Source organism: Sciurus vulgaris, assembly GCF_902686455.1.
Source record: "Sciurus vulgaris genome assembly, chromosome: 3".
Lineage (NCBI taxonomy): Eukaryota > Metazoa > Chordata > Mammalia > Rodentia > Sciuridae > Sciurus > Sciurus vulgaris.
Window position 1 is genome coordinate 43,209,121 of NC_136463.1, and position 18,879 is coordinate 43,227,999.

Consider the following 18,879-nt stretch of genomic DNA (forward strand, 5'->3'; position numbering starts at 1 on the left):
CATCAGCCTGGGGGCCTGGCATGAAGGGGCTGCATGGGCCTATCTGGATGTGGCAATCACCTGAGTAGGGCTGGACGTTGACTCCCCAGCACTGTGGGTCCAGATGATAGGCCTGCAGAGCCCGCTTCTGACAGAGTGTTTCCAGTTCATCAATAAACTCAGTCCCACCATAATACCTGTGGGAGAGAAGCAGGAGCCCCACATCCACTGTGGTCCCGAACCTTTGCACTTCGCAGAGTCCAAAGCTTACGGGTGGGAAGAATACAGAGGAGGGAAGTGAGCAGGTCTCAGCTCCCCCATCTTGTCCTATAAAGTTGCTAGAAGGATCTGATGAAATATTAACTGTTACCAAGTAAATCTACCAAGGCACAAGGCAAAAGGTAGTTATTCACAGTCGGAGAAAGACAAAGCCGTCAATTTGACTCTCAGACTTCTACAGAGAACTTAAGTGGCATCTCAGAATAGAATGACAATACATTCTCCAAGGGTGACCCTTCTTTTTCTGTGTCCATTGGAATACAAATGCTAAAATTTACAAAGATCATGTCACATTCTGTACTTTGATAATGACTGTGAAAAACAACCAACCAACAAATGGCCAGGTGTGGTGATGCATGCCTGTAATCCCAACAACTTAGGAGGCTGAAACAGGAGAGTCTCAAGTTCCAGTATAGTTTGGGCAACTTGTGAGACCCTGTCTCAAAATAAAAACATAAAAAGGGTTCGGAATATAACTCAGTGGTAAGTATCCCCGGTTTCAATTTCTAGTACCAGAAACCACACCTCCAAAACAAAAATGAAGCTAGGCATAGTGACACTTTCATCAGTCCCAGCACTTTGGAGGTTGAGGAAGGAGGTCACTCAAGTCCAGCAACACCGGTAAGACTCTATCTCAAAAAAAAAAAAAAAAAAAAGTGTGTGTGTGTGTGTATATATATATATATATATATATACACACACACACGTATATAAGTATGTATATATGTACACACACATATACGGTTTATGGCTTAATCTGGTTCAAAAGACTTGACAACGTACATCCAACATTTATAACAAAGAATAAGCTCCCACACAGGTTGAGCATCCCTACTTGAAAATATCAAACCCAAATGTTCCCAAATCTGAAGCTTTTTGTGCACCAACATGACATCCAAAAAGTTCCCATGGTCTCACCGTGTGATGCCCAGAACTGCTTTGGGACTCTGCAAAGAAGATACTCAACAGAGACAGTTCCTAGACCTCGGACTTCTTAGACTCAAAACTATAAAAACAAATTACTTTATTTACAAATTACTCAGTCTTAGGAATTCAGTTATACAAACAAAAAAGACAAAGCTGGAGATACAAGAAGTAAAGAAGATGGCCAATAGACAAAAGTCAACTGATGTCCTATAAATCAGCAACACAGGAGCAAACAGAAAATCAGAATTTAAAATAAAAATATATAACATACACAATAGCACCTCTAAAACTGAAGTACTTAAGTACAAATCTAACAAAATATGTACAACTGTATTCAGAAAACTTTGAACATGGTTAAGAGAAATCACAAGGAACATTAAAAAAAAAAAGTTTCAAAGAAACTGGGGTGTAGTTCACTTGGTAGAGCCTAGAATGCATTAGGACCTGCGTTACAACCCAATATCACCAACAAAAAAATCTTCAAATTTTGGAGCATTTTGGAGTTAAACCAGTAAAGTTTATGCAAATATTCAAAACTCTGAAAAAATTCTGAAATCTGAAACACTTCTGGTCCCAAGCATTTGAGATAAGAGACACTCTGCCTTCACCAACAGTTCCCTTTCACTTCCCAGCCACATCTGATACAGATCATAGCAACAGTCATCTTCTATGGCATCAAAGGACTTTGATTTTTTTCTAGGTCAGGGCTGGATAATACTCCTAATTAGACTGGTCTGCTATTCTAGAAAGCCCCCAGAGACTGTGAAATGCAACCTGCTCCAGGAACATCAATGGTATCAAGGGCTGCAAATCATACAAGAGCCATGGAGGGCAGGAGTGGAAGAGAACAGACTCTACAGTTGAGAAGCCTATTTTCTGAACTTTATGTGTTATTTAGATTCTACACTGATTCAGTACTCCACATAACTGTGTCTGAAACAGGACTCTGAATCAGACACTCACTTACCTCTGGCCTGGGTACCCCTCCGAGTATTTGTTATTTAAGCAAGAGCCTAGGGCCTCCAAAACTGCTCGGCTGGCAAAATTCTCTGAGGCAATCAGTTCTAATCCAACCCTCTGACGATTACTTTCTTTCTTAATGATGTTGTAAACCTTATAAAAAGAAAACAGATGGTGGACACTTGGGCATTTTGGTTTAAAATTTTGCTCCTATCAAAGCCCTAATCTCCTAAAGTGAAAAGACACAATTACAGATTTGTATTTGCTCTCAGAAGTTGATTGTAACTCAAATAACCAAATTATGAAGATTCCTATAATGCTAAGGGATAGAACAAATCTTCCTTAAAGGCTTTAGCATTTGGGAAAGAATAATAAAATGAATTAAGAAAAACAAAACAATTTAGGAAAAAATTACATATCCCACCTTTTAATTCTATGCCATCCTATTATTTTTATCCCTACATTTCACCAAGTTTCTCCCTCCCTGAACTTCATTCCTTGCACCTCTTCCTTAAAGTAAAAGATGCTTCAGCAAACCCAGAGAGACAGAAAGTAGATTAATGGTTGTCTAAGACTGGGGAGTTTGGGGAGGACTAGAGTGATGGTTATGGGTTCTTCTGGGGGAAAACAAATTGCAAATAAAGATGTTCCCTGATTTAAGATTTTTTTGACTTTATGATGGTGGGAAAGTGATATGCATTCTGTAGAAACCTTACTTCAAAATTTCAACTGGGAGGTGGGCACTGTGATGCACACCTGTAATCCCAGCCATATGAGAGGCTGAGGCAGGAGGATTCTAAGTTTGAGCCAGCTTTGGTAACCCTGTCTCAAAATTAAAAAACAAAACAAACAAAACAAAAACATTGGGGATATAGCTCAGTGGTAGAGTACTCCCTAGCACGAGGTAAGCCCTAGGTCCAATCCCCAGAACCACAATAAAAACAAACAAATGAACATTGTTATAAAATTAAAAAAGATGCTTCCTGACAGCTAAGTACATATGCTCTCTGCACTGTAAAGAAAGGGTCAATTTCTGTAATCTCTCCCTGCCTTCCTCCAGAACATCCAGCATGGTACTCTATGCTTTGCAGAAACTCCAAAACAGCTAAATTTAGCCTCAAAGGACTTTTAGCCTTTCTCAAGCCACTCAGTTTCAATTTCGCAGTCTTTTTCATGTGTGTGGTGCTAGGGACCAAATCCAAGGCCTAGCATAAATTCTCTACCACTAGCAAACTACTCTCTTACCACTACTACTAGCAAACACTCTACCACTGAACTATACTCCCAGCCCCACAATTTGACACTCTTACAATAAATGCAAAGCTGTCCATAATAAAATAAATTAATAATTAGAACTAGAAATTTAGGGGCTGGACCTAAATGTATAAGATCAGTCCACATCATGGGGGTTAAAGGGGTAGGGAGAGGAACAGAATTAGAGATTTAAACAAAGGAATCTGATGTAAAAATATGGTGAAGATCTCACAAATCTCACCTCAACGTCACTGTCCTTGAGGGGCCGCACCAGCATCTTATCATGGGATGACCACAGGGCAGCATCCCAGTGGGTCCCATTAACTGGAGTTGCCATTATCCTGGTTCAAAGTTGCCTAAAAAACAGGAAAAGTGTATGGCAAAGCTCATCACAATCTGTAAGTTCCCTCAAGTTGCTAAAGTGCTGACATACTTTTTAGCCTTTCCCTCAGAATTGTTTGGTAAACCTAAGCACAATCTATTGCAAAACCATTGTGTGGAACTTCTGGTTCCCTTTAACTGTGGACCAGACCTTCCTCTCTCCAACTCTCTCTAAACCCTCTTCCTGGGAGGCCTTCCCAGGTAGCCACCTACAGTGAAACCAGCATGGCCCCCTTACTATTCATCTTTTGGTATAATTTACCCCTGACTAAACCAAGTTCCTTCAAGTCAAAGACTGAGTACTCTGTGTTTCTTTTTTCTTTTTTTAAATCTCCCACAGCCCAGCAGAGCTACGCATGAAGAAGTAATATTTGGGCTGGGGATGTAGCTCTAGTGGTAGAGTGCTTGCTTAGTATATACAAGGCCCTGGGGGGGGGGGGGGGGGCGGGGGAGGGAAGAGAAAGGGAAACTATTTGCCAAATGACCAATCAAATGAATTGTTGACTAAAATAATTCTACTGGCAAGGGATTGGTAGGTTAACCTAAAATGGTAAAAATTATGTATTTAGCAGCTTTTAAGGAGATTTTTCTGGGTGGATACACAAATTAACAAAAATCAGAATGCAGGCAACTGGGATACTCCTTCCAGGATACACAATGGCAGCATTTTATAATTTAGGTACAGAAGACAGAAACTCTTCATTCAACTGAACACATTTCTCCCAGACTCTAAAAAAGTGTAAATAGGAACTCTAATGGAAGAAAAGCCTCTACCAATCCCTGGGTATCAGCTGTCTCATTGTAATCTCAGCACCAATTTATTGTGTTTATTTCCCCTCATGTTTCCAGTAATGAAAATGAGGCTCAGAACAGTAAAGTATCGCTGGGTGTGGTGGCACACTCCTGTAACCCCAGAGGCTCTGGAGGCTGGGGCAGGAGGATTTCAAGTTCAAAGCTACCCTCATCAACTTAGTGAGGCCCTAAGCAACTTGGCAAGATGCTATTTCAAAAATAAAAAATAAAAGGGCTGAGGATGTGGCTCAGTGGTTAAGCACCCCTGGGTTCAATTGTTCAATTTTTGATACCAAGAAAAAAAAAAAAAAAAAAAAAAAAAAAGAAAAGAAAAGAAAAGTAAAGTCTCTTAGTCCATCCAGGACTGCACAGTCAGCTGGTCACGGGGACAGAATTCAGAACCCCAAAATATGTGCTCCATGTAGCAAGTTAAAATGCATACTTGTTGGAAAAGAAATCTATAAGAATTATAGATTAGATTTATGTGTTTGTATTTCTATTAGAAAATCACAGCCCATAAAAATACAGCTGACTAGAAAATACATATATCTTATGACATTTTTCTACAAAGAGCTAAAATTTTGTGATCAGTGGCGTATCTCCTAGAAAGTTTAAACATTTACAGAAACTGTCCTCCCTTAATCAATAGTTGTCAATTTTTCTGTACTTTCCCAGCAATTTCATTAAACTTTCATGTAAATTTCATTAATTTGACAAGTGCCAAGTGTACACAACAGTATAATTTGCTAGACAAATAGCTTAAAAAGTCCAAAATCATGGGGATTGTCCCCTCTCTCTGACAAAGCAATTACATGGAACTGTCAATCATCTTTAACTAGAAATTTGTAATTGGGGCTTTCAAAGCAATCATTATTTTAACACAGCATGACATCTAAATTAGACACAGAGCCACACCTCCAAACACAGAGGGGCAGTCAAAGTGCTTGGATTCAAAGGCAATGGAATGCTTCTATGGTCCCAGCCGCAGTACCTTGTGAAGGCACTGTGAAAGCAATCTAAGTGCTTTGGGTCAGGCTCCAGAGTTTCTTTCTCCCCACTGTGCTCTGCTCTTAAGCATGGCCAATGCCACCCAAGCACTTCCATGTGACTAACACACACCCTCAGTAGGTGAGAAACCACAAACTGGCACACAAGCCAAACTACACCTTCTGGTCTTAAAATCCCAAAGAACAAAACTTCTCTTAAATATTAACTACTCAAAGTTAAAAGGGATTCAGTGGTGGCTGGCAACATGGGGTCTTTCTTAACCTCCAAAGAACTAAAGTGCATTCAGAAACCTCCTCTCCAGAGGGTCAGATCTGTAATCATTTGGCAAAAGGCATTCAATTCAGTTCTCCTGGGCCAAACACCAGGCTCCATCACCTTCATCCATGGACTCCTAGATTCTGCTTCAGTACAACTTGTTGCCATTTTACTCACACACAAACCATTTTCTGATCTAAGATAGTAATTGTGAGACACAGTTACCTCATAACCTGGGTAAGAGCTGTAGTACGCCTCTGCACTCCAGCATTCTGCTCTTGCTCTCATTACCCTCCCACCTGCAGTTTTCTAGCTTGTTCTTATTATCATGGAGGATCAAATACCCATTCCCACCATTCCAAGCAGTATTAGTGTATTAGTACATATCCCTTTTTGACCTATACCATCTCCTTGAGTCCTAAATGAACTTTTTTTTCCTGAACAATGAAACAGGTCTGAATTTTTTATTCAAACAGTTCAAGATACTTGGTCTCCTATCAGTTAAAATTTCAGCTAAATCTTTATATCCAGGGGCATTCTTTTTGTTTTGTTTTTAAAATAGCTTTTATTTTTTAAAAGTTAATATGTGCATTAAAAAATAAAAACACAAGGGAAAACCAAAGTCGTTCAGTCACAAGCAGCTTAGTTGGATGTGTCCCTCCAGGTCGTGTGTATATATACTCAACATCTCATTCTGTGTGATTGAGATCATAGTGTATATCATGCTTTTCCACACATCATAAATATTCACCAATTCAAAATCCCAAAGCTATAGGAATATTTTTGGTAACCAAGAATACACTACACCATCTCAATCTGTTATCATTTCTTGGGGACTATACTGGGACATTCTTAATTACAGTAAGAAAGACATCTTGAAACTATATACTTTTTAAGATTCAGAGGGGAACACTCATTTTTAAGTTAATACTATATTTTGGAAAGATAGACACAGTATCTTTTCTTATGGTCTGAAGGTTGGCTGAAAAACATACTTTTTTGGGTAATAAAATAAACATAAAATTTTTAAGTATTGAGTTGGTGGCACTAAGTACATTCACGTTATATAGTGTTTACCACCACCCATCTCCAGAACTATCTTCCCAAGGTGAAACTCTGCACCCATTAAACATTAACTTCCTTTTCCCTCCTCTCTCCTGGCAACCATCGTTCTTTCTGTCTTTATGAAATTTATCCTAGCCACCTCATAGGAGTGGAATCATTTGGAATTTGGCCTTTTGTGTCTTGCTTACTTCACTTGGCATAATGTCTTCAAGATTTGCCCATGTATGTATCAGAATTTCCTTTCTTTTCAAGGCTGAAATAATATTCCACTGTATGCACTTGCCACGTTTTGTTTATCCATTCACTTGTTGTGAGGCAACTGGGTTGCTTCCACATTTTGGCAACTGTGAGTACAAATACCTGTTCAAGTCTCTGCTTTGTAGTTCTTTAGGTTATATAACCAGAAGTGGAATTGCTAGATCATATGTTTGATTCAAAATAAACTTTTCATAGCTGAACACTATTTCACAGCTATCAGCCTGCAATGAATTCATTCATGAATTCATTTAAGAAATATTTACTGAGCTGCTCCTATGTCCCATGTACAGAGTTATGCACTAAGAATACAAAGGTTAATAAAACAGAGTCCCTGCTCTGATGAGAAACAGATTATAAACAAGAAAAGAAATACACAAAACAATTACAGATGGTGATGATACTTATGAGGACAACAAATGGGTGGGAGCAACTTTAAGACTGTTCCATAGAAATCTCTGAGCTAAAGACTGAACAGTGGGATAAGAGCAATATAGGCAGAGCAAACGCTAAGTGTAAAGCCCTAAGAAGTCTGACTTGGTAAAGGTCAGTAATCAGGCTCATGTGACTGAAGCCTAGGGAACAAAGTAGTGTCCATAGAACATGAGATTCAAAGGCCAAGGACCAGAGCAAGAACAGGAAAACAGATTTTTGCCTTGATGTTATCTATTCTCAGTTTAAATGATCTCAAACCATTTCCTAAAAACTTTGGTATTAAGCTATTGCCCAATCCATCTGTGAAATCTGAAAGTAACAACTAGTGAAACTCAATGTGAGATCAAGTGTCACAAGCTGGACACCATGATGTTTAGAAGTTGGTCGTGAGTTAAATGAAACATTAGGCAAAAGGCACTCAGAATAGTGCCAGGCACAGAGTAAATACTCCAAAAGCATCAGTGATTATTGTCATTAAAAAATGCTGAGGATCTTAGGATCTTCTTAATTACCACTGCCAGTGTGACAGCTGCTGAGCACCCCAGTCTAACATGGCTCACTGCAGCTGCACTGCCAGTCATGTGTACCATGATCCTCACAACCTTAGGGAAAGAAACTAAGTGAAGTCACTTACAAAGTCACCAGTCTCTCTATGCCTCTGAATCTTACCTGGAACTTTGCCACACAAGAGCATTCAGCCAGGGATCAGCTGAGGGAACTAACTACCTTGTTGAACAACTAGACTGGAGAGTGAATCTGAGCAGAGAGTAACTCAAGGTGATAGGAGATGTGCAGAAAGTTTAAGGCAGGATAAAGATACTGTGTGCATCAAGAAAATAAGTCATCAGGACAGTGAAAATACTAGCAAAAAAATTTAAGAGGGGCAAAAATTGAAGTTAAGTGATAAATTTTTAGAATTTTTGACACCAATATAAAAGTGAATTCTGTATATAATTATACAAGAGTGTTTTTAAGGGAAGAAAGCTTAGAATTTTCAGGTTCTGATCCATCTTCAGAACCCCACACGAGGGCCACAAGGGGTATTGCTTGCCAGTTCCTGAGTCAGAACAGTTTATGTCTAGGGTTCTAAGGCAGGCACGCAAAGGTGTTTTCTCTATATTGCAGAATAAAGCCCTAAGTCCACTGCTTCTAGGGAAAACACACAAACAAAAAACCAAAACCAAACCAAACCCAGAAACAAAGAACAACTTCTGTCTGCCTCACACACGCATTTTGTCAGAGAGCTAACTTGTCTAAGGTCATATCATCAGAAGACTCAGAATCTTAACTCTGGCTTACCTTTAGTTCCGAAGTCTTTCGCCAGAACAATGTACTAGATAATCACCCACAAGTCCTTATATGTCCCCTCAAGTAAGAAATTCAAAATTTGATTTCCTAAGTCCTGAACTAATGTTTCCAGTCCGGTAACTGCCTGACAGAAGGCTACAAGTGTGCTAGCCCCAGCCGACCAAGGGTCACTTAACTTTCAGAACCCTGTAGTACAGGCACGTGGCCAAGGATCCTACAGTGCAACGTCTGCCTCCTAGAACAGGGGGTGGCAGACTGCAGGCAACAGGGATCCGGAGGAAGCCAAAAGCAGACCAGCAGTTAGAAGCGCAGTTTTTGAAAAACAATCCGGGTTCCATTCTGTGCTCTGCCATTTTTGCCAGCTCCTCTACCCCAGACTCACCTTCCTCATCCGCAAAATGGGGGAAATGCTACCACTCTACTTGCAGCTTAGTTGAGAGGACAAGGTGAATTGTTTTCAAAACAAGAATGCTCAGGAGAAAAGTGCTCAGCACTGGGCGGCTACTTACTCCCACAATAAGCCTTCGTAACGCTACCGGCCACTACCCGCGTTACACCGAAGTGCCCAGGACCTAGGCGCTGCGCCTAACCGCCGCCCACTCAGCCTAAGCGCTAACCAACAGCTCTCCGGGTTATTCCGGTTTTCCAGAGGCTGGGGGAGTGCGACGGGAAAGCTGGGACAGCACAGCGCCGTGAGCGCCGGAAGGTTGAGGCCTTAGGAACAGAGACTGCCCACCTACCGAAATGCAGCCCCGCACGTGTCTGGCGACGCCTGGGTCTCACGCAGACACCCGCTTACCTGCGCTCAGCCGCGCTAGACACGTGACCCGCAGCTTTAGCTTAGAACCCGAACTTGGCGCGCGAAGGCTGAGTGCACCGCCCCCGTCACGCCCTCGCCCCAGGAGGCGCCAAATCAGAGCGCTTATCCAGCAGAGCCACCCCCTTCCTCCCCAACGCTATTGGCTGCGGTGAAACGGTGGGCGGGGCTAGCTCCGCGGGTCCCTCGAGCAGTCTCTTTGTGCAGTTGTTCACCTTGGGGCGGGGACTCTGAGGAGCTGGCTTGGTTGCAGGCTGCTGGGGAGGCAGTGCGACGTTACTGGAAGACAGTGAAGATCCTCCCGTGGTCGATCTGGTTGGATCGCTTGTGCTGAATTTTGTTACTTATATTTAACTTTTTCATGGTCCTACTTCCAGTTAGTATAGTGGTCATTTAAATAGGTCAAACCTGGTTCCAACCGACACACTATTAAGAGTGGAAACCTAGACCAGTCACTTTGCTTTTGGCAGGGCAAGAAGGATTAACACACATATCTAAAATACTGAGTATGTAACAAGGACTCAATAAATATTCGCTCTTGTTGAGAATAATTGCTGGGGATGTGACTTAGGGGATAGCATATGCCAGGCCCTGAATTCAATCTTCAGCACCGCACACAAAAATAAAAATGAAAAGCAAGTTGCTGCACAATATAGGGAAAGGAGCCCAGGTTCAGTTCTATTCTCTTACCAGGAGTGTAATCTTAGGTAAATCTGAGTCTTATTTTTCACCATCTAGAAGATGGGCTCCTTTTTCTGTCCTCAGAAATTTATACCCTTTTTATGATATCCAGTAATTTCCAAAATGTGTCAAATGTGGCTGGTGTGACCCTTAATACATGAATTCAAAATTGATTCGGAGAAGTCCTTGAAAAGATAGAGTAGCAGGGATCTATAAGAAGCCAGAGAAGCCTGTTGCAGTGGCGCTGTAATCCTAGTGACTCTGGAGGCTAAGGCAGGAGGATAGCAGATTTGAAGGTAGCCTCAGCAGTTTAGAGACCCTGTTTCAAAATAAAAAAACAAAAAGGACTGGGGATGTACATTGGGTTCAATGACTATTAAAAAAAAAAAGAGGGAGGACTTAACAGTATTCCACTTTATGCTTTGAATATAACCCTTACTGCTCTGCCACTGCAATTCATTTTCAAAATGGACATGTTTCTTTCTCTTTTTCCCTCCCTGATCTCTCCCCGTCAGTAATCATGGGGACAAACAGAATTACCTGAGTACACACCCACCATAGGAACAAGTAATCCAGACTTTGGTAATGGTTCCAGAAGTTCTCAGAAATGACTAGCTCCCAAATTAAGAAGTGAATTACAGGGGCTGGGCTCAGCCGTAGGGCGATTGCCTAGCATGTGTGAGGCACTGGGTTCCATTCTCAGCACCACATATAAATAAATGAATAAAATAAAGGTCTACTAACATCTAAAAAATATTTTAAAAAAGAAGTGAATTATAACTCCAACAGAGAACACATGGAATGTATACAGCCTTTGAATGTCCTCTTTAAAAAAAATCCCTTTTCCTGCTGATAGGCATAATCACAGTCATCACAGTCTCTGTGCTTCTCCTTTGCTAGCAAAACAATAAACCTTCTTTTTCCTTTTTCTCAAAACCGTGTCTGTGTTATTAGATTGGCATCAGGGTTAAGGACTGAGATTTCAGCAACAGTGAAAGAGAGAGAGAGAGAGAGAGAGAGACAGACAAAGAGAGAGAGAGAGAGAGAGAGGCGCAAAGCAACAATTATTTCCAGTCACACACGCTATAGTACTTACAATGGGATATCTTTTTTTGCCTAGTAATAGCCCATCCTCCCCGACCCTGCCCCACGTTGCATTTTTGGAATTTAGGATGCCAAGCAGTAGGCTTGTGAGAAATAGAAATAAAAAATAATGGGTTTGATTCAACCAGTTCAAAATTAGGGATTTCCCCCTCTCTCTTTTTTTTTTTAGCACTTACTTTAGAGAAAACTTGTCATTGCTAAGTTCTTCTCTCTTTGAAATGTTTGTGAATATAGATAGGGCTTTTGTCAGTTTTATGACCCAGAAAAAATTTTCTTAAGGACTTGAAGTATAAACATCAAAGGAGCTTAGGGTGTAGTTCAGTGGTAGAGCACTTGCCTAGCATGTGCATCACCTGGGTTTGAGTCCCAGCACTGCAAAAGCAAAGACAAAAGCAAATAAAAATAAACATCAGAGGTGATCACACCCATATCTCTCAGTTTCTTCAACTGGGCATCTTGTTCCCAGTTTCAAGACCATTTTCTTGGGGTTGGATTTTATCTCAGTGGTGGAACACTCGCCTCACATGCCCAAGGCCTTGGGTTTGAACCACAGCACTGCAAAACAAGAACAAAACAAAAACCAACCAACCAAAGAAACAAAAACACTAAAAAACTACCTCCTCTCACAAAGGTATAAGAAGTTTGTTTTTCTTCTTATTGATATAGATGGTTACCACAATTACCAGGTAAAGTTAGGATGGACTACATGTGATAAATGGTGCTGTAAAGTCCTCTTATCTAAGGACAATTTCTTGTTTATCTTGGAAAGTGTGCATGTATTGAGTTGTAGCCCCTTGACTATATAAGGAGGTGAGTTTTCTGTCTTTGTAATCTTTTAGCAGATTGCCTATGGTAAGCATTGCTTTCTGGTTTAATGCTTATTCAATAACAAATCTGTTCTTTTTCTATTGCCTTTGTGGAAGGGACTTCTAGATTGGGGGATTTTGTTTCTAATTATATTTTCCCAAGAAGATATGTTATTTCCATTCTCAGATGAGGCACTTGTGACTCAGACAAACCACAATCACATAGGTAGTGTGATAGAACCCAGATTCAATTTAGGCTAGAGTCATGTCCACAATGCTGTATGATAGCTGATGCCTGCAATTTTCCATCTACAATAGCATATAGTAGATGCCAAAGACTGAATGTTAGAGATGGGTGTGAATCTCAAAAATCAAATTTGGATGTTTTGAAATATAGCTTTGTTTTTCTATACACCTACTTGATATTTAGCCTTCATTTTTCCAAGCATCTTGAACTTGGTCTCAGTTAATTCATGGTCTTTCCCCCCTATTCTTGTTCCAAGGATCAAGGGATGCCAACGCACAGACTGGGCTGAGAGGACTCTGTGAAATGGATACACATTAGTATTCATGGTGCATTCTTGCTGGTCCACTGCTGTGTGCCACAGCTAACTTCTTCTGCTTCGTGACATCCCTCTTTTCCTTGCACTCTACCAGGGTGTTGGGGATTCTTCTGTGTCTACTCCCTTGGAGCCAGGTTGGGGATGAGAAGATTTCTACTGCACTGGGTTGGACCATAGGAGAGTTTCTATCCCTTAGGATAGGCACAGAGAATCTTGGGTCCTACCCTTTCCTCAAGCACTCCACTACCCAATCATTCAAACCTATTTTTGATTTCTATAGACTTCTTGGTCACTCATATTGGCAGGAAGAAGATCCCTTCCCAGGAATGCAAACATATGACTGCTATAATTTGGATTGTAAATATTCCCTGAAGGCCTATGTGTTAAGGGATTGATCCTGAAGGTGGCACTTTGGGAAGTGGAAATTTGTGAAGGGACTAGTGAGAGGTCTTTAGGTCATTGGGAAAATGCCCTCAAGGATTGTGGAACCTGGCCCCTTCCTCTTTCCTTCTTTTGCATCCTGACCATGAGGTGAGCAGCTCTGTTCTGCCATACACTGTGTGCTGCCATGATGTGCTATCTCGTCACAGTCCCAAGGCAACAGAGTCAATCGATCATGGACTGGAAGCTCCAAAACTCTGAGGGAAATAAACACTTTTTATTTTATTTTTTAAACACCATTAATTAATTTATTTATTGTGCGATGCTGAGGATTGAACCCAGTGCCTCTCACATGCTAAGCAAGTACTCTACCGCTGAGTCACAACCCCAGATCTGACTTTCTTTCTTTATAAATATATTCTCTCAGATGTTTGTTCTAATGATGGAAAGCTGACTAACACAATGACTATTCCCCCAATACTTCATCTTCCAGTCTAGAGACTCACCAGATATTCTCTCTACCCCAAGTGTCCTTAAGGCAAAGTCTTCTGTAACCATAAAGACCTCTACTTTTTCCACTTGAAACCCTCTTTCCTCAAAGGGTTTGCTCTGTGAGGAGGTTACTAAAGAACTAAAGCATCAAGAATCAACACCTTTCTCTCTCTTCCTTCTGCTCTGATGTCTCTTCCTTGAGGCTGTAGTAGGTCAGGGTGGGGTGGGGAGAAGTGGCAGCAAATATTGAATGGAAGGGAATATGCATCAGCAAATAGACCAAAATATTATTCTGCTTAGGAGGTGATGTTCTGAATATTTAACCAACCTGTATGGATTAGATTCTAACTGATGAGAAGAGGCCAGTCAGAGTAGACACCACCAGAAACAACAAGGATGTACGGATTCGTTCATTTTTCATTAATGTAATGAAATACCTGAATCCGGGTAGCTTTATAAAGGAAAGAAGTTTATTATGTCACAGTTATGGAGGTTCAAGGACATGGCACTGGCCTCTGTGCAGCTCTGGCAAAGACCCCATGTGGATGGTGCTACAATGGTAGGAACAAGAGATCACATTGCAAAACAGGAAGTCAGAGAATGATTCAGGGGTTAGGATTGTTCTCATAATAGCTCACTCTGTCCAGAACTAACCCATGGTCCCATCAGAACTAACTGATCTCTTCCAAAGGCAGCACCTCCACCTCCAATGACCTAAGGACTTCCCACTAAGCCCCACCTCTTGACATCATCGGGCTGTCTTCTCTTTTTACTAGTCAGCAAAACTTAAAAAAAAAAAAGGAAAATTAAATAAATAAAAGGAACTAAAAACTCCATTGTCATCATTTCTCCATGTTACCATGTGAAAGAAAGTGTTATTTTCAGAATGTTAAAAATACAAAGCAACCTCCACTTCCAGCTAGGACAAAGTGGAAAGGACTGGACTTAACCTTCCATGATAAACTAGAAAACTCAACCAGGCACAGTGGTCCATACTTACAATCTCAGGTATTTAGGAGGTTGAGGCAGGAGGATCAGAAATTCAAGGTAAACCTCAGCAACTCAGTGAGACTCTGTCTCAAAATAAAAAAAAAAAAAAAATTACAAGGGGTTGTGGTTCAGTGGTAAAGCATCCATCCCTGGGTTCAGTCCCTAGTACCAAACAAAACACATAGACACACACACACACACACACACACACACACACACACAACTAGAAAACTGGACATAACATATAAAATCACTGTTTGCAGACATTTGACAAGAAGCAGAATAGGACAAGGACTCATGAAGAAAACAAACAACCTGAGTCCTACAACTGCCTCTTTTTTTTTCTTTTTTTCTTTTTTTCTTTTTTTTTTTTTTTGCAGTGCGGAAGATTGAACCCAGGGCCTTGTGCAAGGCAAGCACTCTACCGACTGAGCTATCTCCCCAGCCCATACAACTGCCTCTTGACTTGATGCTTGGAGCCCACTGAGAGATGTAGGTTCAGGGAGGGGAATTCACAAAGAAGCTGGTGGTCTTGGGGAGATGGGGATAGTTTGTGGCAACTGGAAGCTGTGGGGCATTGTTTCAGAAAGGAGGGAGGTAGGCAGATAATGAGCTCTGGAAATCTGCACTGAGTTCCTTGGAGTTTTTGCTAAATATATGTGTAGAACAACGGAGAAATTGAAAGCTGAAATTCCCAGGGTTTGCACAGGGCAGGAAGATGTTCAGCCTCTGATTAGCCAAGGTATGAATCTGGACATACAGTGCTGACCCTAGAGGGAACATGCCTTAGTAATAAGTCTTAAGTACCCTTGGAATGCAGGCTACCCTGTGTCTGTCTCAGCAAGACTATAAAGCAAACCTCAGAAAACAGCAAAGATCTAGAAGAACTTAACACCACCATCAACCAATAAAATTTAATCAGCATTTATGGATCATTTCATCCAACAACAGCAGAACACGCATACTTATCAATTGACAAAGGAGTATGTACCAAGATGGACCGACCATATTCTAATTAAAACCAACGAATTTCAGAGTGTGTTCTCTGACCACATTGAAATCAGTCTAGAAATCAGTATCAGGAAGAGAAAAAGAAAATTCCCAAAACTAAATAAGACACTTCATTATTTAAAAAAAATATTTTTAGTTGTAGTTGGACACAATATCTTTTATTTATATATTTACATATTTATTTGTTTATTTTATGTGGTGCCTCATACATGCCAGGCAAACACTGTACCACTAAGCCATGATCTCAGCCCCTAAATAAGACACTTCCAAATAACACATTTTGAAAGATGACATCTCAAGAGAAATAAAAATATATATATATATGTTGAAATGAATGAAAATGAAAATAGAACATTAAAAAAATTTATGGAACACAACTAAAGTTGCACTGAGAAAAATTTGTAGTCCTGAATGTATTAGAAAAGAGGAAAATCTGCTGGGTGAGGTAGCACATGCCTGCAATCCCAGCCACTTGGGAGACTGAGGCAGGAGGGTCACAATTTCAAAGCCAGCCTCAGCAAAAGTGAGGTGCTAAGCAACTCCGTGAAACCCTGTCTCCTAATAAAATATGAAATAGGGCTGGGGATGTGGCTCAATGGTCAAGTGCCCCTGAGTTCAATTCCCAGTAGCAACCCCTCCCCCCAAAAAAGAGGAAAAGTCAAATGGATAATTTAAGCTCCCACTTTAAGAAACTAGGGGGGGGGGGGACCAGAAAAGTGAACCCAAAGCAAAGAGAAAGAAGGAAATAATAAAACAAGTAAGAACAGAAATCATTGAGCTTGAAAATAGAAGAACAATAGAGGAATACAAAAGGTAGTTATTGGAAAACTTTTGGTAACACTGACAAAAGAGACGAGGTGGGGACGAGGGTTGGGGAGATAAAAGACAGGTTACAAACATCAGGAATGAAATAGGAAATATCCCTATAGATCCTGCAAACATGAAAAGAATAACAAAGGGCAACTCTACACGCATAAATTTGACAGCAGACATGAAATGAATCAATTCCCCCCAAAGCACACAAATTATCACACTTCATTCAATATTAAATAGGTAGCTCTTGACTAACCCCATAATTTTTAAAGTAACTAAATCTAGAATTGCAAATCTCCAGGAAGAGAAATATCCAGGTCCAGATGGTTTGAAAAGACATTTTATATATTTTTTAAATTTATTTTTATTGTAAACAAATGGGAAAAAAAGACATTTTAAATAAACACTTAAAGAAGAATCAACATGTATTCTATATCAATTTTACATAATCTCTTCAAGAAAAATTGGAAATTTTTCAAACTCATTTTGTGGGGCCCATATTACCTTGATAAAAAAGGTAGATAAAGATAGTACCAAAATTACCAAAGAAACCTATAGACAAATATTCTTAGCAAAATATTAGCATATTGAATATATCAAAAGGGGCTGGGATGTGCTCAGCATATGTGAGGCCCTGGATTGACTTCGCACACCAAAATAATAAATAGTACGTCGATACATAAACAGAATTGTATGCCATGACAAAATAGAGTTAATTCTAGAGATGTAAGTTTGATTCAATATTTGAGAACCAGTTGATGCAATACAACATACTAATAGACTAAGAAGATTTACATTTTATGCCAATTGATGAGCTAAAAACTAAAACATTGATGACAAAAATCAAATATCTATGGGCATGGTGGCACATACCTATAATTTCAGCTACAAAGAAGGCTGAAATAGGAAGATCCCAATTTCAAGGGCAAGCTGGGCAACTTTGTGAGACTCTTGTTTCAAAATAAAAAATAAAAAGGGGCTGAGGATATAGCTCAAAGGTAGAGTGCTTACCTAAAACGTGTGACATTGAAAGAAAGAGAGAGAGAAACCAAACATTTAAATAAACAAAGAGTCAAACCATATTAATGGATTGGAAGACTCAACATAGTAAAGATGATAATTCATCCCAAATATATACACAGATTTAACAAAATTCTTATTAAAATTCCTAGCAATATTTTGTAGATATAGAAAAATTATTCTAAAATTTATATATAAAGGCAGAGGAATTAGAAGAGCTAAGAGAATATTGAAAAAGAAGAATAAAGTGGGAAGAACCATTCTATTCAATTTTATGACTTCTTAAATAGCTATAGTAATAAAGACCATGTAGTATTAGGAAGGAATAGATATGAATGTCATAGGAAATGAATAGAGAACACAGAAATAAACGTAACAAATGCAATATAATGATTTTTGACAAAGATGCAAATTGATGGAGGAAAGATAGCCTTTTCAACAAATAATAGTGGAGCAATTGGGTATTCATAAGCAAAAAGTGAATCTTTACTTAAATGTCACAACAACCTGAAAATTAACTCAAAAAATGAAGCACAGACAGGTATAAGTATAAAATTATAAAACTTTTTGAAGAAAAGATTGGAGAAAATACCAGGACCTACTGTTTGGTGTTTTTAAACATGACACGAGAAGTACAATCCTTAAAAGAAAAAGCAAAACAAAATGAATCAAAACAACAATACATTGTACTTTTTCAAAATTAAAGGTTTTGCTCTATGAGAGACATTAAGAGTATGAAAAGATTAGTTACAGGGGCTCAAGGCGTGACTCAGTATAATCACCAGTACAACTAAAAATAAATACATTAAGTATCAGATCAGGAAAAATTATTTGCAAACCACATATCTGACAAAGGACTCATATACAGAATACCTAAAGTACTCTCAAAATTCAACAGTAAATTCAGATGTGGCGATTCACACCTGTAACTTCAGCTACTCAGCTGGTTGAGGTAGGAGGATTTCAAGTTTGAGGCCAGCCTGGGCAATTTAGCAAGAACTTGTCTCAAATTAAAAAATTAAAAAGGAGGGATGTGGTTGAGGCTCAGTGGTTGAGCACTTGCCTAGCATATAAATAAATAAATAAATAAATAAATAAATAAATAAATAAATAAATAAATAAATAAAATAATGGTCTGTCAACAACTAAAAAAGTAATTAGAAAAAATAAAATAAAATAAAAAGGGTTAGGGATGCAGCTTAATGGTAGAGAGCCCTGGTTCAATTTCCAATACTGGGGGAAAAAGTTTGACAGGTAAAAAAACCAGACAATCCAATTAGAAATGGCAAAACACATTTTACTG

General features: G+C 39.6%; 1 protein-coding gene across 3 annotated transcripts in view; it reads right to left on the reverse strand.

The window, feature by feature from the left end:
* Nucleotides 1–9,785, reverse strand: part of SHMT1 (serine hydroxymethyltransferase 1) — a 26,343-nt gene extending 16,558 nt beyond the window's left edge. Inside the window, exons 1-4 of one of the 3 annotated variants that reach the window (XM_079135273.1) lie at nucleotides 9,639–9,785; nucleotides 3,641–3,755; nucleotides 2,153–2,298; nucleotides 61–176 (exon numbers count right to left, since the gene is read on the reverse strand). In XM_079135273.1, coding sequence (XP_078991399.1) covers nucleotides 61–176; nucleotides 2,153–2,298; nucleotides 3,641–3,736 — 358 coding nt within the window. In that variant the 5' untranslated portion in view covers nucleotides 3,737–3,755; nucleotides 9,639–9,785. Of the gene's footprint in view, nucleotides 1–60; nucleotides 177–2,152; nucleotides 2,299–3,640; nucleotides 3,756–8,889; nucleotides 9,077–9,280; nucleotides 9,597–9,638 lie in introns of those variants that run through there. The other 2 variants (XM_079135274.1, XM_079135272.1) reach the window with 2 other exon arrangements.
* Between the last annotated feature and the right edge of the window lie 9,094 nt (nucleotides 9,786–18,879).